Source organism: Pararge aegeria, chromosome 5 (assembly GCF_905163445.1).
Source record: "Pararge aegeria chromosome 5, ilParAegt1.1, whole genome shotgun sequence".
NCBI classification, from domain to species: Eukaryota; Metazoa; Arthropoda; class Insecta; order Lepidoptera; family Nymphalidae; genus Pararge; species Pararge aegeria.
In genome coordinates, this window is record NC_053184.1 from 12558168 (window position 1) to 12581386 (window position 23219).

Here is a 23219-nt window from a genome sequence, read left to right on the forward strand (position 1 = left end):
TTCGAACTTTGAATATATAAGCAAAATATAAAAGCAAATTTATCTGTTGTTTAACATGATGATTATGATGTTGTTTATCCTATGCCTCAGGTATTGATGGAAACGGGACTGTACTTTTCTGGACGTGTTCCTTGCACGCCCTTCAAAGTATTGCTGTGTTTACTGGCGATGGTTTTTACTTGATGGTTTGGTTTTTGGTATATCGACCTTCCTAGTGCAGCGGTGAGCGCTGTGGATTTAAGTTGGAGGTCCCGGGTTAGATTCCCGGCCGGGGCAATTTCGGAATTTATAATTTGTGTCTATTGGGCGTTGTCGTTCGTGGCTAGTTACCACCCTAGCGACAAAGACGTGCCTCCAAGCGATTAAGCCATCCGGTACGTTGTTGCCAAGAAATCTATTAGGGATTTTCATATTTCCTAACAGGTTAGTCCGCTACTATCTTTCAATAGTACCAGCACAGAGATTGCAGTCAAGAACTAACTTGTAGTGGAATAAAAAAAAAACTTACTTGATTGGTCCGACATTTATTATCTACAATAAAAAAAGTAATGTTGATTAACTTTAGAACTGATAGAATATGTGTGTGTATATGTGTTTAATGTGTGTGTGTAGTACAGCAGGCTAGGCCAAGCTTTTTGATTATAATGACACAGTTAAGTATTCAAGAAATGTGTGAAAAACATTTGTAAGGGAGATAACAAGAAAAAGTAATACGTGTGTCGTTTTCTCTTCATTCACGGCCTCGAGCTAAGGATTATCGCGCTTTCCGTGATTATGATTAAGCGCTACCAGGTGAGAAAAAGTCAGAACGAAATTAAAATTATATTCCGCAGGTTCTCATAATGTCTAAAATACTTGGAAGGAACGGCTAGATTGCATGCGTATTCGGTGATACTAAAATATTTAAAAAAAATCTGACGTCTACAGACAGTTAAATTAAATTATATATTTTGTACTTATAAAATAAGCTATTTGCCAGTAAAATTATCCTCAAAATAAGTCCAGCCGTTGGAGAGATAAGCTGGAAGAATAAGACAGGCAGAAAGGTAACAGGCAGACAAAAACAAAATAAAAAATGTGTGCATGTACTAGTGTAGACACGTTAGAAGTAAAACTTCTTTATGACGTTATTTTAACATACCTTAATTTTAACATTATAACGCTCTAGTTTTTTGTTTATGTATATTTGAACGCGCTAATTTCAGACACGGGCCGCTTAAGGAGTAAGGTAATAAGTTCAGTAATTTTCACAGAACTAAGGAACGCGAGTGAAACCACGGGTCACAGCTTTGTACTCTGATTATGCTAGGCACTTATAGTATTATAGCAGCCAGGTGGCAATAATAGAGGTATTTGTCATCCACGTACACAGAAACAATTCCATTTGTCAAAACGATATTTACAATTTTGTACATTAATGGCTTAATTTTGTACCTACAGGAGTTCATACTCAATATTCCACGATTGTATTAAGGACATCATTTTAATAACAGTATTATTAAGGTGAAGTCCTTAACGTTAAAAGCAAGTTAACGGATTTCGACGCTACGCGGATTTTGTTATGATATTTACTATTCATATGCAGATTTTGGTAAAATAATTTATTAGGTATCTACGGTACTTAATTATCAAGAAAATAATTGTATTTTAAACCCATAGTCCTAATCGATTTCTACGCGACATCGTACCGGAACGCTAGATCGCTTAGCGGGACGTCGTTATCGTTAGGGTGGAGACTAGCCTATTATTCTGCTATACGGTGAATAATATAACCAGCAGTGTGCAGTGGGTCACTGCTGCTTTCTTCATCAAAGGCTGTGGGTTTGACTCCCAAAACTGAAAAATGTTTTTTGTAATGAACATGAATGCTTCAATGAATGAATGAACGAACAGTGTCTGGGTGGTTGTCTTTATGTTATACTAGATGTGCCCTGCGGCCTCTACACCTATATTCATATATGAGATTTTGAGACTTTTTCACAAACATTTTTTTTTCTGACGTAATTTTTTTTTAAATGAAGAGTTTACTATATTATTTCTAATACCTCCAAGAATATGTATAAAAAGTTTCACGAATATCAGTTCAGTAGTTTTCGCGCGAAAGCGTAACAAACAAACTTACATTCACATTTATAAGATGGACAACTAATATTATAAATGTGAATGTAAGCTAGCACCCAAAAAACAAGATACGCTTAATTTGGGGTTAGCTGGTGATGTCTGTCTTGTCGTGATAATTTATTTAGTATAACACTAGAAAAGTCGATAGTGCTTAAATATGAAGTGTATTTTGGTCTAACGAAGGCACTACACCTGAATTGTCTGATATTTATAGTAATGGCTTTTGAATGGTAAACAACAGATGGAATATCACCTGAAATAGTGTGGGTCGTTTGGTTCGGCGAAGTTTTTGTTCAGTGGCGGGGCACATAACGAGCACCTGCGATCTCATCTACATAATATGGACAAGTCGTTGAACTTGCGACTGCCGGACAGTTTGTGAGCTTTCCAACTCCCTGAGATTATCTAACATTTTGTTACTCCACACTTATTCAAACTGCACGCGGCTTCGTCCGTGTTTATTACGGTTTTTACAAATCCCGCGGGAACCGTCAGTTTTCCCGGGGATTTCTTGTAGGTAATTTGAAATAAGTTATAATCATGTTGTACATAGTTTTTGTATTTCATCAATAGTTTTTTCAGCGCACACCAAATGATTAATATGTAGGCAATATTTTGATACTGTAGGTTCCATTATTTAAGCTCAACTTTTAAAAACATCATGAAAACTTATAAATAGCCTATGTTACTTTGTGATAATTTAACTTTATCGTGGTAGAAAATGAAAAAAACAGTCGAAAAGTCATTTTTTTTTTATACGAGTATATTGGTATAAAAGTAGATAAAGCATTCTAAGTATAGCCCAAACTCACCAATCAGCGATGTCACTTGTGTTGGCCATAGACGCCAGATCTGTCACAGGATTCCTCGTAACTGTCAAGCTATACAAATCAGGGTACACGCCACTCAAGTGACACACCAAGAAACCTCCATTGGAGCCCCCGTACAACAAAAGTCTCTTGTCATCTTTTTTTTTTAGATACCTATCACAAACATCATCCTCAGCGGATTATAGTGTCCCACCGCTGGGTACAGGCCCCTCTCATCTGAGGAAGGTGCTCCAATGCAGGTTGAAGGACTGTAACGTCTACTATAACATGTAAGTAATAATCTAGTAGTAGTAGAGAATTTTGTGAAAGAACTCGTACTACCGCCATGCTTATTTCTGTCGCCTAGCAGCATTTTTGCAATGCCGGTTTAAGGCTGCCAGTCCACCGGAGCGGAGCGAGGCGGCAGAGCCGAGAAACGGAAAAATATTAACCAATAGGATTGCACTGGATTGCAAAATTTCCGCTGCTCTTAAGTGAACCAGACACAGTACGCAACTGCGCTCCGGGCGGGCAGCCTTAAGGGCGTGGTTGCCGGTGTAATTACAGGCACCTGATGCACTTTGTAGGACTTATTCTTTGCACTGCGAAGTGTTACTTTGTAGGCGATGGTTTTACACTTAACATCAGGTAAGCCATCTGCATGGTCCGTCAATTATTACTATAAAAAAAAAACCAGTGCTATTCGAGGCATGAGGATGGCACATTATAAGCGAAGCCAGCCTGGCTGTATTGGCTTAAAACAACCTGCCAATTCTTCGGTCCGAGAATTGGACCTAGACATGTGAAACACTAGACCAACGAGACGGCAGCTTTAGATAGGCATTAGAAATTTAGATCTGCAATAACTTACCTAACATTTCAAAGGCGATTGGAAGTGATTTCATAAAAAGTTTACGTTTTGAAACAGCTATCTATATATAGAGGAAATTTGAATTTGGGGATCATGTTATGCGGAACTACTGAACATTTAAATAAAACTGTGCTTTGGGGGTTATCAAACTTTAGAGTCGTAAAGCGACACGTAAAATAATCGAAGGGAACGAAGTGGGTAGGTTAACTAGATGTAGTGTTTGTTACAAGAATACGGTTTTATATAAATCATAAAAATTTAAACGATTGGTTTGAAAACCAATGCAAATATTATTTGTGTATGTATTTGTTATTGTTCCTGAATCTCTATGTCAATTTAATTTTACGAATCCTTATTTCTTGTTTCATTGAGAAATTATCATCCACGCCACTGACTGGCGCATTGCTTATGTTGGACTGAGAGAACTAAAACTTTTTTAATGGTTTAGCTGTTGGATTTCCAATTAAAGGAAAATTAAAATAAAATAAAAATCTCTTTACGTGATGGCTGGGTCACTCGTACAATAACGTTGCTTAACCAGCTTAATCTGCCTTTGCAAACCCTGAGAGACCTTTGACCTTCGTCAGTGGCGTGTGGAAACGCAGATGACAACCAGAAATCCCTACGATCCTCCAACGGATGACCATACTTCCTGTTTCCATGGGCTGGAGATCCTCTTCGAAGAGCCAGCCGCGGCCTTTTTCTAGGGCGGAGAAGACCGCTCTCTTAGACCTCTCACGGTCAACAATAGTCTAATTTATACCTAACCGTGGTCGCTATAAAGTTTATTCCGTGCAGTAAATTTTCATAGTCGATTTCATAGTTAAATCTCAAAATGTATCAAAATGGATGGACATGAAAGGGCATTATTTTTACATTACAAAACATTTATTATATAGGTTTCAATTGGTTTCAAGTCGCATAGTTTTGAATTTACAAGCAAAATTGGGTTTTTGAACTAACTCTTCAGTTATGAGAGATAATTTTTTTTTCAATAACCCAATTGTTTCAAAGAATCGTCACTATCAATAAGAAAATAACATATGCATCAATAAACATGAATCAGAAAGTGTTCAAATATTTGGGGGTTGATTGTCCTTGTTTATAGAGTCGTTACTAAAAAGTGTATCCACTGAAACAAATGTTCACGGCTTTTTATGAAAGGGGAAAAAGTGAAGTGTAGAAATAAAACCTTTACTGTGAAGAGTTATTTACACTGGATCTAGTGCACGTTCACATTATTCCAATGGCAATACAGCTCTGGAGCTAATTTTTAGACTAGGATGTTATTCGAATAATAAATATTTATTGTACAACACAAAAAAATAATTATATAACAGCAATTGCTCTATTGCTGTTTTAAAAATTAAGCAGTATATTCGTTGCATATTGAATCGCAATCTCCATCTGAAAAGTCAAACAACAATCAGCTACATAAGCAAAGTGGTGCGATGTTTCCTTATTAATTAAAGATTGCGCTAGCAGATATTTTGCACTATCTTGTATAGGTAGTTAGCATTGTTATCATCATCATCTTCAAATCAACCCATTACACGCTAACTACAGGGCTAGGTCTCCAACAATGAGAAGGGTTTAGACCGTAGTCCACCACGTTCGCACAGTATGGATTGGTGTGCTACACACGCCTTTGAGAACATCATAGAGAACTCTCAGGCATGCAACTTTCCTCGGAATGCTTTACTTCACCGTTGAAGCAAGTTATAATTTAATTGCTTAAAACGCACATAACTTACAAAAGTCAGTGTTATGTGCTGGGATTCGAACTCGGCCCCCAAAAGTAAAGTCCTAACCGATAGGCTATAACCGATAGTTATGCGACTCTGTAATTACGTTTCTGCAGACCATTATTTAAAGAACTCCATGTGCTACCATTGCCAAGCATGTATAATAAGAACATATATATTTTGATCTTTTAATTTTGAAATTTTGATTTTGAAGTCAAATTTTAAGCGTAAAGTCCAAAAATCCATCTGTAATGTTATTGAAATAAAAAAAATATAATATAAATATGCATGCAATTAAAAACTAATTAAAGAGTACCAAAAATTAATTAAATTACTGACATTGGAAGTTTGCACTAAAGCTGAAAATATTATGACAGTAAAATATTTTGTAGTTACTTCATATTTCGTCATTATCGTATATTCATTAATTGTGATAATTGTTTTCTTTTTCTTGGTTATTTTTAATATAAATTGGATATAATTTAAGTAATAACCGCGAGTGTTATGTAGATACCGGATTGGAGTAATGTGAACAAGGCAATATTGTTAGAAGGAAAGCATTGCTCGAAATACTATTGATATATATAATACTTTTGGTCTAAAATCTCAGCTCACCAAAGCACACAGGTCTCTTCTAAGACTGAGAAGGGTCTATCCAGCTGGTGAAGTTCATATTGGTAGACTCACTTGCCTTTAGGAACATAATGGAGAACTCCCAGGCCAGCAGTTTTCGTCACGATGTTTTCGTTTACGGTTACAGCAAGTGACATTTAATTGCAACTCCGTCAAGTTATAGGTGCGTTTCGGAGATAATACTTCCTCAGAGAGGGAGGCCGAAGTTCCAGGACCCTAGTTGTGCGGTTTATCGCTTATTATCGCTTACAACTGATCACATCGCATCACAAATTCTAAATTAAAATTATTACGAACTAGCTGTTGCCCGCGTTCTTCGTCCGCGTTTATGAAAGGTTTTTTTTACAAATTCTGTAGGAACCGTTTGTTTTTCCGGGATAAAAAGTAGCCTTTGCCTTACAATATAAAATTTCTTTATTTCTTTTCTTTTTTATGCGTCTCTTCGAGTCGATTAGTTGTTTAGTTAGAGCGTATATGAAGGACCAAAAAACAAAAAATCACTTTCGCATTTATAATATTAAGTACGGATTTAGTGAAAAATAAACAGGTTTTCTTTCCGGTATAAAATAGGCCGTTGCGGTTGCAATTAGGGCGGGTGTAGACGACAGTAATTACTCGGGCAGTCCTCGCGGTCGCGGTCGCGGTCTATGCACCCTGACATTACGTGACTGCACTAATCACTAAGATTGCCTTGATATCCGGGATAAATAAAAGCACTACAATTAAAGATGTTACAATAGTCAAAGTCAAAGTCAAAGTCAAAAATATCTTTATTCAAGTAGGCCCACAGGTGGCACTTTTGATGCGTACATAAGAATTACACGGTAGTGAGATGATGGCGATAACCACATTCGTAAACTTAAAACTAAAGCTACGAGGGTTCCAAACGCGTCCCGGTCTAAGAAGAAGCCCACAACAAACTTAGCCGGGTGTTTTTTTTTTTTTTTTGTTATCGCCATCTCACAATGTAATTTTAAATTATTAGAAGAGCAACCTGGTTAGAGCAATAATTTACACCCAAGCTTTTTTATCGTTTACGTAGTCCTTTATACTATAATAGGACTTTTCTATAAGCTTACGTTTAATACAAACTTTGAACTTTTTAAGAGACATCTCCAAGATGTCAATTGGTAGTTTATTGTAGAATTGTATGCAATTTCCTTTAAACGAATTATGAATTTTATGTAACCTAGTATATTGCACTGTAAGTTTATTCTTACTTCTAATGTTTAAATTATTGCAGTCACATTTTTTCTTAAATTTAGAAATGTTTTTATGGACGTACATTAAATTTTCAAATATGTACTGACTATACACTGTCATTATTTTTACAATACTATTAAGATTCACTGCATAATATGGTTTTATTACAATTAGGTACTAGCTGCTGTCGTTGTTCTTCATACGAGTGTATTACATTTCTTTTCACAAATGCCGTGGGAACCATTTGTTTTACTGTAATCAAAATTAACCTACTCTTCGTCCTTTTAACTAACTATGCTGCACATCAAGTCGATTGGCTGTTGAGTTCCAAAGATTTAGTCCATTGGCTGTTGAGTTTGGCAAGAAGGAAGGGCAAACGAACAACCGCACTTTCGCATTTATAATATTACTAGCTGTTTTCCGCGTTTTTCATCCGCGTTCATTACAGTTTTTTTACAAATCCCGTGAGAACCGTTTATTTTCCTGGAATAAAAAGTAGCGTATGCTACTCTCCGTACTTTCAACTAACTCTATGCCAAACATCAAGACGACTGGCTGTTAAGTTTTGCGCGTAGGAAGGACAAACGAACAACCGCACTTTCGCATTTAAAATATTACTAGCTGTTATCCGCTATAATTACGGTTTCTTTACAACGCCCGTAAGAACCGTTTGTTTTCCTCGCATAAAAAGTAACCTATGCTGCTCTTGTCGTACAAAATTAACCTATTCTTCGTCGTTTCAACTAACTCTTTGGCAAAAAATCAAGTCGATTTGTTGTTTAATTAGGGAGTATAGGATGGGCCAACAAACAAATAAACACACCTTCGCATTTATAATATTATTTATGATTTAGTGAAAAGTAACCAGTTTTTTATTATGGTGTGAAATGGGCCGTTGCGGTTACAATTAGGGCGGGTGTAGACGACAGTAATTACTCGGGCAGTCCATGATGTCCTGGTCGCGGGCTATACACCCTGACATCGCGTGACTTCACTAATCACTAAGACTGCGTTGGTATCCGTAGTTACAGTTCCTCTTAGATGTACATGTTAGCCCTTGACTGCAATCTCACCTGGTGGTAAGTTATGATGCAGTCTAAGATGGTAGCAGGCTAACCACTAAAAAATAATAAATAGTACTATACTTTTAACGAGTCAATTTAGTTTGAGTTTACCTCAAAACTTGTTTGACCGCCAAGTAGCATTGTTACAATGCTGTGATTACAGGCATATGAGGCTTAACACCTACGCCTCAGCTTGATGGACAAAGGGCGGTAATTTGCAGGATGGGTTCCTTGCATGCCTAGCGCAGTGTTGCCCTGTATATAGGAAAAATCCTATTATAATATTAAGGATTACTTAAAGGATAAAAAAGCTTGGGTGTGAATTGTTCTAGCTTCATAGCTTTATTCAAATTTACTGTGAGATGGTGATAACAAAAAAAAAAATTACCCGGCTAAGTTTATTGTGGGCTCTTCTTAGACCAGGGCGCTTTTGGAACCCTCGTAGCTTTAGGTTTATGTTGGCGAACGAAGTTATCACCATCCCCTTACAATTATGTAAACATATATGTATGAACGCTTCATAAGTGCCTGTGATAGGCCTACATGAATAAAGAAATTTTAAATTTGAATTTATAGGTGACGGTTTTCCAGGTACTATTAGGTGGGCCAAGGTCATGAAAACAAAGTAATAATTACTTTTGAACCGGTGATCTTTGTAGCACCTAAAGAACCCATACAAAATTACTAATTTCGGATTATCGTCTCATTCTTTTTTCAGATTTAAGTTTCGCAGATTTCGCGAACATAACAAAAAAATATTTAAAAAGATAGATATATATTTATGTAGATTGCAACCTGATACTTTAAAATTTGTTTAGAAACCCAACTCCTGATATAATAGATATCGAGATATGGATTGTAATTTTTTTGCAAAATAATAATAATAACGTTTAATTCAGATAAAAATCCATAGCTGAAACAATAACAACTATCTACTAATTTATTTTCTATATTACAAACTAAAATTGGCCAAACTTATAAATAATAAATAATTAGGAATCTCCTAACTAAAGTAAGCACCCTTTTGAGCACTTGGTGTGTGAGTGTGTACCAACCCAGTGCTCCATAAATGGATTTTCCCATTTATTGGTTGGACGAGGTGGACAGATGACATCAGGCGAGTAGCTGGGAGCCGTTGGAGGCAAGCGGCCCAGGACCGTGCATTGTGGAACTCCCTACAAAAGACCTATGTCCAGCAGTGGACGTCAATTGGTTGAGATGATGATGATGATGATTTATTGGTTAATATTTTCAAAATAGCTTGTTTGATAAATTTTAATAAATGATATGTGATATTTAAATTATAAATAATAAAATAAATAAATACAATACGACAATTAAACACAAACAGTAGAAATCCTTAGTTAAAAATTGTTATGCGATTGAGAGAAATTCTGACCTTAATACCCTGTACTTACCTACCACAATGTACACAAAAATTTTTAAAATCGCATTTATTTTACTTTATTGTTAAAAATAAACGCATACTCATGTAAGTATAGCTTTATTTTATCATTAGCAAATCTAAAAGGTATGCTCTCTTTTCCTATGGTTTTATAAGGGTCGTTCTGGCTACAATTAGGGCGGGTGTATATGACTGTAATTAGTCTTGTGGCGGTTAGGTCGAGGTTGTAACATACTCTCTACCGTGTCCTAGCCTTATTCCGATTAGCCAGGGTCTACTAGATTTACCAGGCTTTTTTTTAATCACTACAAGTTGGCCCTGGACTGGCGCAGAACCTGTCCGGCTAGCATCGTGACAAATGGTTTACCTTCTCCCACAGTCTATCCGAGCATTAGGGGACGGGTGAAAATAATATCCAAATAATATACGTGTAATATTAAATCGGGTTAAACTACTGCTTTTTCCTGTTGCTTAGTAGACGGATACGTACATTTTAACCCTTGTCAGTGGAAACAAGCGGGGTATAGACATTTTGTAACATTTTATCCACGGTAAGGTCTATATGTCTGTTCTGTTCTAATACGAAGCTGAATTTGCTCTCCAAGGCGCGGGGACGAAACAATGCCAACCTTACACGTGGATATTAAAATTTTCTTGACGAAAAACTCCCTATAAATGTTGGGCCTGATCCGGGAATCGCGCTATCTGATCAACCGTACCACGAGGTAGTAAGAGGACTTCTAACGGGAGATATAAATTACACACCTTTTTTACCAAATTCATTTATTAATTTTATTTAATCGATTGCAAATATATCACGTTCGTTGTCATAATATCATTATATCTTTATAATTCTTTACTATCACACTTTTGAACTAATTTATATCAATAAAATACAGTACTGTGCTCTGTGCGATAAAAATATTAATATTATTTCGTTGTTGGTATGTTATTAGATATTATTCTTATAGTAAGGCGCACACGGCATGTTTTGTACGCACAGACGACGCGTGTTTCACGTGATAGACTTCAAACGCGTCAAAATAAATACGTCATCACAGCGCATCTATATAAACGTGCTTGTTCATTTGAATCTGTGGACGTATGCAAAAAAGGTCTACTACTTTTTTTATTCCACTACAGGTGCACTACCTTGACAGCAAACTGTCAACATAAAGATGCAGTCTAAATAGTATTCGGCTAACCATTTAGGAGTGCGGCAGTTAAATTAATCCCATTATTATTTGTAACTCAATGTGGTTTAAAGCCGCATCCACACTCTCACGCGGAGGCTTTCAATTTTTCATTTTATTTAGCACGCGGCGTCCTTTGATTCCTGCCTAAACCGGACACCGAACGACGACTACACTCTAGCACTCGTGTCACCTCGTTTTGCCTCTTGGAAAGTGTAGATCGGGGGTAAAAGGAGTTAATGCGCGAAAACTGACCGTCTCCTGCACGCAGAAAATACGCCGTGTAACGGGCTATTGGATAACACGTATAATAAATTACCTTATGTATGCCTTAGACCAATAACAATAAAAAAGCGATGTACCCTAATTTATTTGACGTCGTTGCCACTAATTGAATTTGGCGAGACTGAATTATATTATAAATATTGGTTTATGGTTATCTTATTAAAATAAAATATATATAATTTATTTCTATTTAAGGTACTTTTTACGGGCGGTCTCACTGATACGATTCCGTTAATTTACGTAATTAGTTAGACGTGCCAATATATTAAAAAAAATGGTAATAATAATAATAATTTCATTTATTTGCAAAATATGTGGTAAATAGGTACAAAATAAAATTAATTGGTGATTTGGTGGATTGTCATTGCAATTTTATCAGGTGACTTATTTTTTTTTATGAGAGATTATTATTTTGAATGGACCTCTTTTATTAATAATAAAGTTCCGATATATTGCAGGATTACAAATATTATTTATCGATAATAGGTTGGGAAAAAAGTATTTTCGCATTTTGTATACAAAGAAGATGTGAATCGTAATCAAAATTAAGAACAATTTGAACATTGAAAGTCAAAAATAAGTAAATGGAAATGACTACGATAGGTGCATCATTAAAGCGCTTTCAAGATTTTTCCTACCTTTTGTCCGGCATGTTATTATTTATTTGTCTGAATCAATAAAGTTTTAAGACATTACCTACTGAGTACGACATTGAGTCTGAATTGTGATCAATAAAAATAATAAAAACCTCGGTAACAGGGTTTAAGAAACACTTGCAGTGGCGAAACTCGGTCTAACAAAGTAAAAAACCGTTTCAGCTTTGTATACTCAAAGTCATATAGTATATCGTTACTGGCGTGCAAAACTAATCCGATTGACTGAAAGAAGCCGATGCGGTTAAATCAATCAATTCAAGCAGTCTGTGTCGATAAACAGGAAGGGTGTGGTCTTCACCACTTTAAAGCCATTCAGCAAAAATGAAGAGAGCTTGGCTAAGACCTTTATAGCCCTAACCTTGTTCTATAACATTTCTATGAGTTCCGGTCACTGCAGATTTCTCTAAGTACCTTAAGTTTGACATCAAGAGTGTGACACTTGCAAATTTTTTGTCACTATTTGACTTAAATCTTTAGTGCACACTTTATTTAGTATCTACCTAAAATATACCAATTAGTTTGCAAACATCAAACACCCAGAGGATTCAAGTCTTTTATTATAAATTTTAAGATTTTTGTAACTTTTTCTTTTCATATTAGAAACGCAATATTATAAATGAAACTGATGTAATTTTAGTCAAGTAATTAAATTAGAAAAATATTGAAGTTGAAATATTTATTAAGTTTTAAATAAGGAAATGAGATATTTGAATATGCAATGTTTTTTATCGTTAAAAAGCATGAAAGCGTTCTGGGATATGGTTTCGATCTTTCTAAATTAGTATGTACATTGTAAATAAATGTCATGAAATCATAAAAATATTGTACAGAATCTTAGAAAATGTACTTAAAAAAGTTACAAAACTTTTCCCCCGACCTAATAATTACATCTATTCATGTTCATAAAATTGCCATTATTAAATCTTAGTACAGTCATATTATTTTAAATATCAAAGGACCTGTATCATCGACATAGTTCAGTTTCATGATCTTGCATTGCGCAAATAGAATCTGGAGCTGCCAAAAACAATTTTCCGGATGCGCAAGCACACAGTTGGTAAACTTTTTTGCCCCACGATTTTTTATTTGGAACATCCGTTACGGCTGCTTCCTTGAGATTGTTGATTATAATATTCGAAGCATGAATTTTAATCTGTAATAAGGAATATATACGTTGAATATATATATTAGACTAGAGAAATTAAAAAAGTAATGTCCAAACTTACGGCTCCAACGTCTGATTTAAGCGTAATATTGCTATGCGATGTTATGCTGATTCCACCTGCTCTACTTTCAAAAAATATTGATTGTGGTGCTCTCAAGTCTAAACGTCTTGTTAAAGATTCCAATCTGAAAACATTTGAGTTGTTGTATCAGTAAAAATGTATTGGGTTATTTTTAAAAACAGAACACACACATCAGCTTTGATAGGATAGATTTCTCATTATATCATCAACGCAAGCCATCTTCGACACACTATTGGTGATCAGCATGCGCAAAAATTCCCTATAATTAACGGCTCCTTCCAGCTTTGTCGTCCATTTGCGACACTGGTGATCTCTTGCCTAGCCATTGTTGTCCATCCTTCGTTCAGAAATTATTTTGTGGGAAGTCTCCTATTCCCCCTATTGAGTATATTAAACGGCTGTTACTCTCAAACAATACTATCAGTACAAACAATAACAACGAAATATATTATGATGCGGCAATAAAAGTTAAACTCTTTTTCCCTCCTTTACAATAGAAGACTTTTATTACTTACTGCAAATCCGAACCAGGCGGTGCGCGTACGACTGGTGTTTGGAGAGCACTTTTAACTGTGAGGCCTCCGGCTCCGTCTAAGTTCAGGGTGTCTGCGGACACGCGGACTTCTTCCCGAGACGCATAGAATACTTCACCACCTTTTGCGTCGCGAATCTCAAATACTTGCCCACTACACTCTATAGTGTCTCGCTCTAAAAAACATATTATCAATTCGTTAAATATTTGTGACTAGCCGCAACTTCATTCGCGATGGTTTTAGTTTTAAAAAATCCCTCGGAAAATTATAAAAGTATGATCGCTTTTCTGGAATAAAAAATGCTATCTGTTACGCAGCGCATAGGAAACAAATGTTTTTTTTTAATCCAGCGGGAATGGTTTTCGGGTGCTTTTCCGTGATAAAAAATGCTGAATTTGATCTCCAGGATGAAAGCTGAAGGTGCTATATTTCATCAAAATCGGTGGAGAATTTGAACCGAACATATTTTATAACCAACAAACAGATTTGTAATAGGTACTAATTATTTTCCTCTACTAGCTAGCCCTTGATTTCAATTTGACTGGTGGTAAGTGAGGCTGCAGTTTTAGATGGTAGCGGGCTGACCTGTTAGCGGTATGGCAGTTGTATTAAACCCTCTAATCGGTTGTGCCGCCGAGCAATTTAGTGCTTAGCGGCTAGTCTTTGCATGTAGGGTGGCAGCTAGTCACGTGCCTCTAAAAAGCTAACCACCAAACCAGACCAAAGAAAAACCAGAGGTTATAAAATCCCAAATTTGCCTCCAATTCCTCCAGGGATTGAACCTTTTGCATCCCATATTTAAAAAAATATAGCACCAAGCAGGTCAACAAAGGACAACAAGGTAGGTTTATTTAAGGACTATATAAGAGATTATATATACAATCTTAAAATATAAGAGTGATATAAAAAGTTTATTATTACGGTATATCACGACTCATCAGATGGCATGAAAATAAAAATTAAAGTATTTTGCTTATAATGCGAGCTTAAACTTGAAGGAAACTTAATCATTATAAATAGTTATTAAATTTACATACTTACTTATTACTAGTTTAGCCAAGTTTACTTGACCAGGCTCTGAAACGAGGACAGAGAAATTTCGGTGCGAATGTAAGGTCATAGTTTGAGCTGCTTGCGACGATATTGTCGAAGCAACTAGTTTGTCAACTACCCACACCTGCCCAGCAAGGTGTACGCCATCTTTAACTATTGTAATGGGACCAATTCCTCTCTGAAAACAGACAATTTTATAATATATAAATACTTATTTTCCTCAACAAGTTGAGGAATCAAACGCCAGGGATGTCGTCAAAAATAATTTAATGGTGCGTCTCAGAGAACATTATATACAAATCATCCATTATAAAAATAAAAAAAAACGTATGACTACTGAATGTATCGTCTGAAAAATTCGAACTAAATGTGCTCGAGGAGTTCTTCTCGAAAACACGATTGAACTTAATTTTTAATTTTCTCTACAAATAATTAAAAATAATGGTATTCGCATATCGTCAGCGATAGTGCTACGCTTTTATAACATCACTAACTGTCTGCCTGCGTTCTTTGTTCGCGCGTTTGTTACGGTTTTTTAAAAATTCTGTAGGAACCCCCCCGAAGGGTTATCCTGGGATAAAAAGTACCCTATGTTACTCTCCTTTTTTTCAACTAACTTTGTGCCAATAATTAAGTGGATTGGTGGCTTAGTTCAGAGAGGACAAATAAACAACTTCTTAAAGGTTACTTTGAAGCAATCAACTCAGCTCTTATTACTTGCAAGTAAATGAAAATGTTTATGTTTGAAAACAGGAACTGCATAGCTTCCTGCTTCCAAACCAGCGGTAGTCACCACAAACAAACATACTTGACGTTTCAAAAGTGTTCATAAAGTAGGCCTACGTCAAATAAGTGAATTTTGATCTTTTTGAAAAATGAGAGGAGAAGGAGTGAAAATTCAGATTGTTTTCTGAAATAATAAAACTCTGAAGGACCAAAAATGAATCCATTCTCTGTAATTTTATGTAATTAAGATTTACAACTTACAGTTGTTGCGATAGATATAAAAGTAATATTTTTATGTTTTGTACTACGCGCTGCAATAGCTACGAATGCAGCATCTCGCATACTTAACTAAATACTCTTCATGTAATTTTTGACCCTATTGTTTGCCTAGGATGAGCAACGAATAAGAGCAGCGTTAGTGCTATTTCGGCTCGAGTTACTCGGCGCCTCTGTGAAATGAAACTTACCGCCGTCAACCTCAAAGTACTTATGATCCACAATGTCAAGGCAATGTTCAAAAACACAAGTACCATCAGAAATACTATAATTCCGTATAATAAGTTTCTCTTCCATCCTCTAGTGATCCATATTGGTAGACCGCTGGAGTGCTCTGTGGTTGATGAGTTTGTCACAACTGCAGGAGGATGATCCCCAGTTGGAGTACAGCCCCAACCCCTTATGCCTTCAGTTGCTGTATCCTCCACTTTCATTATTATTTTTTCACTGCTTTTTGTTCTGTAACAAGTAAGGGATACAATTACCAAAAATTCTGAAGATTGTATTTCTAACCGATGAAATTTAAAAAAAAAAAACGAAAACTAAATGAGAACTAAAAGCACTACTAGTTCTGACCTTTTTATACTCAGAGAGATAAGGATGGGCTCTATTAACTTTATTATTTGATCTTATAGATTTTGATTAGATTGATTATCTTAGATCTTCAGCAAGGCTAGTATTGGCAGGAGACAATTATCTCTCCGGAGAAAGCCTAAAAATATATCACCCCCCACAGCTTTATCAACTCTCAGAGCATTGGCGCACAAGTGGAAATAATATTTAATTTATATGTGTTGTTAACAATCGGGGCTAAACTTCTCCTGTTCCATGTTTCCGTGCTTTAGCAGGTCACGTTAATTATATCCCCTGTCAGGGGATCTAATCGGGTAATATAATGTTTGTCTTCTGCCTGTGCTAGCCCTGCAGGCGTAGATGAATTTCTAAATTAAATATAATTTATGTATTCGGGTAAATTGAAAGGTATTTAGTGTTTCTAGAAACAAATTTTCAGTAGGCCAGCCCGGAGTTCAGACATTGGCGATGTGCACTCCCTGAGAACAACCCAGATTCATTCGCATATGATAAAAATGGTGATCATGCTACTTTCAGTAATTACTTAAATTTTTAACGATTATCTTTTTTTTAAATTTACTTCGAAATTACTATTCAGATCAGTTTTTGTTGTTGTGTTGTTTAGTTTATAATTATTACAACAGTATAGATTGGTTTTACTCACGTTGGTGCCTACTTACATTATTGCCACCCGTACTCGCTACCTAAAACTATATATTCACACATATTTCGCTTCACAGGTAGCGTTAAATTCTCATACCTAAGATATGTTAATGCTGCACGCGATAAATTTATCCAGTGTAACGGAGATAGGACAATCTATTGAAAATCTAGGTCTTTTATTCTAGCTTACTCGTATAGTACACCTCAAATTGCAACTTATGTAAAACCGATAGCTCGAGGCCGGTGTCGGAAAACGTGAACGCTTTGTGTCGAGGGATCAAATAACACAAAATGCAACTATTCGCTAAGCTCTTTACAAACGTATGAAAAATCCGAAAATATGTTACATAAAGTTGTATCCTTCTATGCAGCTATAGTAATAGGTACCATGTTTTGTTTTTTCAGCGCTTAAGACCGCCATTATATATTAAGTTAAATTCATCACTGACAGCCTATTATTGTTCAACTACTGCTGTTTTTTTAAATTAAGGACATTAAGAGTAAATTATTTAACTACGTCGGGATTGTTTGAAACACCAAGCTGTATCGGTGTAGATTTGAGGTTGAAATTTCTTATTGAAAATTTTTACCCTCCGGCCCTTATACAAATTGGCCAAACTTCGTAGATAAACTTAAAACAGTAATGTGGGCTGGACGTATAACAGGCACTGAACTGTACGGCCCCAAGTCGGAAAAGCTAGAACCCTGATATATCTGTGTCCTTTTTATAACTTCTCGTGCGGGATTCCAAATGGATACCTCTTACCAAGGGGAAGCGACGAGGTTTTGTCGGATTTCTACAAACTAAACCCCACGAAGTTCAAACTCACCGTTAGTTTGAGCCGTTCAGGGTGGAGTATGCCCATCAATGGTGCTCTGCACATGAGTGGAAATGACCGAGCCGAGCTGGATGGCAGGTTTATTTCTAAACTGAAACGTTCTTAAAACGGGTATCGAAACTAGAACCTCGTGATTGCTGACCACTAGACAAACGAGGTGGTTCGTTTTATTAAACGTAACCAAAATAAAATGTACCTACATTGGAGGCAAAAACGTTAACCGACAAAACCGAATAAAGTGTGCTAATGAACACTACGACAAGCGACTAATGAGTAGGTAGAGACTCAGACCTTATAACTCGGCTTTTCAGAAAAACCGTTCTTGGCTGCATAAATGATGTTTTATTTAGGTTCGAGTTTGAAGTCTTAATTAAAGTCTTTAAATAATAGACATTTAAGAAAATTAGAACATTAGATAACTTTTTTTCTTTATATTTTCTTATTGTTAATAATTAATTGCGTAAATTACTTTATTTTTAACTAGTTGTACCAGGCCACAAGTGACTGTAGCTCAGTAAATTCAACACTGATGAGTCTCCAATTGGAGTGAAATTTTGATTTTGCCGTCTGTTGCTTTTACGTCCAGCAGATGGTGCGTTTTAAATACAAACGTAAGAGCTTTATGACCATTATGAAGGACTTTATAGAGATTTAAGATTTATGAAATTAGCAGTTGATGTCTGGGCAGATTTTTCTCTTCTAGGAGAGACCTCTGATAAAAGAGAAAAATTCACGCGAAATAAACTAACTTAGCAATATTCTAACGCAGCGCCGCTGAGACTTTCTTGGTTAAAAACACACAACACAATAATATAGGACTTCTTGATCGATAGTCAAAGATTCTAACTATATGAGCAACGAGGCAGTTCTTTGCATATTACAAACGAAAAAAATATACCTAGGTACAGGTAGGTATATTTATAATGAAATGCTGTTGCTTAATTTAACGAACAATGAACATCGCACTGAGTCGGCGAGTGAGTCGTAGGTAATTAATACCTGTAAGGCTGTAAAACGATCTTTTTGTAAACGCTTCTTAAATAGTCCTGAGTGCCGTTAATAATACTGTAGTACTCACTGTAGAAAATTTCTCTTTGCCGTTTAAAAGCACGATATTTTGTGGTAATGTCGTGTTTAATTGCAGCTATGGGTGTTGCAAAACTTAAAATAATACGAAAGAAAATTTTGCATTGCATTGCCCGTGAGGTGTGGAAAGTAAAAATGTTTTATGAAATTAGTACTGTCGTAAAGTCACACAATATCGCTTTTACTAAAAAGTAGACATCATTAATCTTATTAACTGTACCCGCCACTTCATAAAATTTCAGTTGAAAATGGGAATACCCATTTTTTTTTAATGCAAGTTGTCTTCATGCGAAATGGGGTCAAGTTCGGTTTAGCTTTCGGCCGTTCAGATAATAAGGGCTATTTAATGTAAAGTTTAATTAAAATAGGTGCAGTGGTTGAGGCGAACCTACGTAAGAAACAAAGGTATAGGCGAGGGGACACCACTTTTGGCTAGACTCCAATGTCTCGATCATCGTCGTAAGTTAGTCAGATTTTCAGTTTTTATTTAGGATATAAGTACTTCGGGGAGTGTGCTATTCGATCTCGTTGCCTTTCCATCATTTTATCCTCTCACCGCAAGACACCGGGCGGGTTTGTGCGCATATGTTGTCGATATCTTTTCTCTTTGTACGAGTTTTTGGGTCTTCGTTTCTTTTACGCACTCCTCCTCCTAACTCTTACAGCCTGGGTATCTTTAAAACAAGAGTGAAAATGCATCTTCCAGGCAAGCGCGTCGCATCTTAAGCCACATCTGCATTTTCTATCAGGTGTGATTGTGTGTCAAGCGCTAGTCTATTACAATTAAACAAAAAAAAATAGGTACACTTTTGCATTTATTTGATAAGTGCCTATTTTTATGAACTAAGCTGTTGAGACCATGTGTTACTTTTTTTCATTGTGATCGCGAGTGCTTTGCACACTTGACCCACGTTCACGTGCATCAATGTTGCAGACTCTAGATGGAGGTGCTTTGTCCGGTATCATAGTAAAATAGCGTAAGTGAATGCTGTACCTAAATACGTGTATATTCATTACCTACTAGATGATGCCACGTGTTTCGTCCGCGTTTTTTACGGTATATTACAAATCCCATGAAAAACGTTTGTTTTTCTGGGATAAAGAGAAGTCTATGTCACTCTCCGTCATTTCAACGAATTCTATGCCAAATTCGAAAGTGGAGACACTTTCTAACTAATTAACCAATAAACTCGAATTTGGATCAGGACAATCAAACTAACAAAAACACTTTTGCATTTATAATATAAGTTAGGATGAACATGAAATTAACGTAAGGGCGTTTCGTAAATATACATTAGTTTCATTTAATACAGATGATTTTAACATCAAAGATATTTTTAAACGATCAATTAGGTACCCCGTTTTTAGATTTTACGGACATATTTCGAGAATATGGAGTCATAAATAATAATGCAATACGTTTGAGTGGACAGCATGGCACTAGTGTCCAATCTATTCTGACCACGATATGCACTTGTGCAAACTGCTCACTGATGCTATTTTCATTCCAGTCCGTTATTTTACCTGACAGGCGTTTTTAAATGAAATAGATTTTCTGTTTATTTGCTATGAGTAGGTCTACGCAGGTATTCGATATGAGAATCTTGTTATTTAGAGTTAAACTTATATATTGCTAGCTTGCGCTCGCGACTTCCCTCGTCTAAGTTATACCTGAGGAAATTTGGTATAAAAAGTAAGTATAGCCGGTGAAGCTTAGGGAAACTGAACTCGCGTCTGATGAAGGGGATCTTACCTTGATCTTATTAATCTTTGAAAAAGCCATAAACGTAATAACGGGTGATAACTTATAACGTTATTTTTTTCTGCTGTTCCCGAATAATACTACTACACTAAAAAACAATTTGTGAATGATGCCAAAAACGATGGACAGTTTCTACATTTACTGTCAAAAAGGTTTTTCTAACTACTTATCAATCAAAAAAAATTAATATATACCTACCTACAAATAATCTACAAACGATCAATATTTTGTTACTCATCCGATACTACTCTGTACTACGTTCGACGAAATATTGAAGTTGGAACCGGCGAATATGCGATTTGATGGCATTCGATGAATACGAATTCCGAATTACAATGTTATCTTATAATGCTATACAATAATCATGAATTATAAGCCGTATTTATTATCTTAAGGACTTGGCATCCCCACCATTCAAGGGGGTTAGGGACATGAGATTTTGTGAGTGAGTATTTTAGACAAAGAATAATAAAATCAAAGTAAGAAATAGCAATGCATTTTACATTTTCTTGACGTTCAGGCTCATCGCTTTGTGCATTGTGGAGTGAAGAATCAATCATCCAAACATACAAATTTTCACGTTTATAAAATAAGCATCATCAATGGATTAATAGTTTATGGAACTCGTGGTGGTTCTTAAAGTTTGGTTTGGTTTAAACTAACTACGACTATACTATACTATACTATACTAGTGACTTTGCCAAAAGTTAGACATAGATTGTCAAACACTTACCAAGCATAAAGGTAGGTGGATAAGTAAGGACCTGGCAACCTAAAAATAAGACTTAGAAGTAAACTACAAACGTTATTTTAGCATTGTTAGGACGAATATTTAAACATGTATGTATGTGCATATTACCTAGATGCATATGTACATTCTGCGATGTCTGTCACTGCCTTTGTAGTTGGCGCTTTTCACGGCAGCACAATGGCCGGCACTTCAAAAGTGAATATATCCATGGGCAAATGTCGTTGATCCCATAAAACCGATAAAACCGTGTATAAACATTTAAGCATTAATTGCTCACGTTATAAAAGTAGTAATTAGTTCTCTTTCTACGTTATTTTTTGTTTTCGCTTTTAGTTTCCTTTTGTTATTGTTTGTTTACATTGAAGATAAGAATTGCTGTCACAGAAAGGTTATTAAATTGCACATTTAAAGGACTTTGACCTAATTATATTTAGAACCGAATTTGGCGCGCTGTGAATTGAGTTATAGCAGCGATAGGCTTTTGTTAACGTTGCAGACGGCTGCACCGGGCGGGTGATGTGACTGAGACTAGATAAATTCATAGGTGCTAGAAGCAACACTCGAAATATCTAGCGCGAAGCGAGGTAAGGCGGGCGTGCTCCAGAATATAATATCAGGCGGTAGAGTGGCCCGTGCGATTCCCGTGCGGGGTGCCCGCAGCCGCAGGTCCTCGTAATAAACGATACAGTGCGAAAATAGAACCGGAACGGATATCGCTTTGCTTTTCACCTAAATAAAATACCGAAGCTCGCTGCATTCCCGCCTTTTACGAGCTACAGTTTTGTTTTATGAATTTCCGCGTCCCGATCGATCTGACGCCGCTGTTTAAAAATAAAGTGACTCCAAGCCGCGTTAATAGTCCAAACGAAAGTAGGTAAATTGGCTGTGTCCTATTTTCATTGAAGTAAAATCGAATAAGCTTTACAATTCGCTGTTTGATTATGACGAAATAAGCCGCAATTCACTTTTTAACTGATTGAGAAATACATTCTTTGCTTCTGACATTTAATTTGATAATATTTAACTTCTATTAATCTCCTATGTTTAAATCACCTTTAAAACGTATCACTGTGGGGATATTTCAATCGAACGTTATGTTGATTAGGAGTAACATAAAGTTATCTTTATTTCCGACACTTATTTTAATTATGTTTAACTTTTTCCAATACACAATGTTTTTTTTTTTAAAGCATAGCACTGATGATAAGCAATGGTCTCATAACGTATGAGATAAAGAAGATATAAATAATTACACTGTACAGATTCGTATAGCTCTTGAGGATTAAATCAATTCATCTCAATGTTCACTATATGTCATGGATTTGCGCAAATAGCACGTGATTCTATCCAACATCACTGTGAGACTTTCTTGTTTATAAGGAGTGACGTCACGTAGTGAACCTCGCGGTTCCAGGTTTAAAATGGGACTGGAAGCATCGTGCGCCAGCGACGCTGGTACCGAATTCGCTTCGTTTTGAAACGCTACATTTTTAATCAGGCGCCTGTCTCGCGCGGGACATAACTCGGATATGCTCCAGATACCTACAGCTGAGTCCCTCTTTATTATGAATTCCAGTTAACAGTATCATTAACCGACACCTTCGCGTAATTTCGTTAAAAATGTATGCGTTGTGGACCGTGCCGCTTCGTATTAGTTAGAACAACCAACTCGATTAGGTTTGTGAAAGTTTCGCGGTTAAAATAGGATAACGTAATACATTATCA

General features: G+C 36.1%; 1 protein-coding gene across 6 annotated transcripts; it reads right to left on the reverse strand.

The window, feature by feature from the left end:
• Positions 1-12699: 12699 nt before the first annotated feature.
• Positions 12700-22896, reverse strand: LOC120623787 (delta-sarcoglycan-like). 6 transcript variants are annotated; one of them, XM_039890024.1, is made up of 7 exons: positions 22548-22568; positions 21603-21869; positions 16012-16279; positions 14807-14996; positions 13748-13940; positions 13212-13335; positions 12700-13138 (listed from the first exon to the last, which is right to left on the reverse strand). In XM_039890024.1, the coding sequence occupies exons 3-7, from the start codon at positions 16252-16254 to the stop codon at positions 12950-12952; spliced, it is 939 nt and encodes a 312-aa protein (XP_039745958.1). In that variant the 5' UTR covers positions 16255-16279; positions 21603-21869; positions 22548-22568; the 3' UTR covers positions 12700-12949. The 6 variants fall into 6 exon arrangements, with proteins under 6 accessions (XP_039745958.1, XP_039745959.1, XP_039745960.1 ...); XM_039890025.1 differs by lacking the exons at positions 21603-21869; positions 22548-22568 and adding an exon at positions 22755-22896; XM_039890026.1 differs by lacking the exons at positions 21603-21869; positions 22548-22568 and adding an exon at positions 22748-22896.
• Between the last annotated feature and the right edge of the window lie 323 nt (positions 22897-23219).

Coding starts and splice junctions, on each gene's coding strand:
- LOC120623787 (XM_039890025.1), bottom strand. CDS start 16,254: ATGAAAGTGGAGGATACAGCAACTGAAGGCATAAGGGGTTGGGGCTGT. Junction 13,941..14,806: donor CTTGGCTAAACTAGTAATAA/GTAAGTATGTAA, acceptor TATGTTTTTTAG/AGCGAGACACTATAGAGTGT. Junction 13,336..13,747: donor CCGCCTGGTTCGGATTTGCA/GTAAGTAATAAA, acceptor AAATGTTTTCAG/ATTGGAATCTTTAACAAGAC.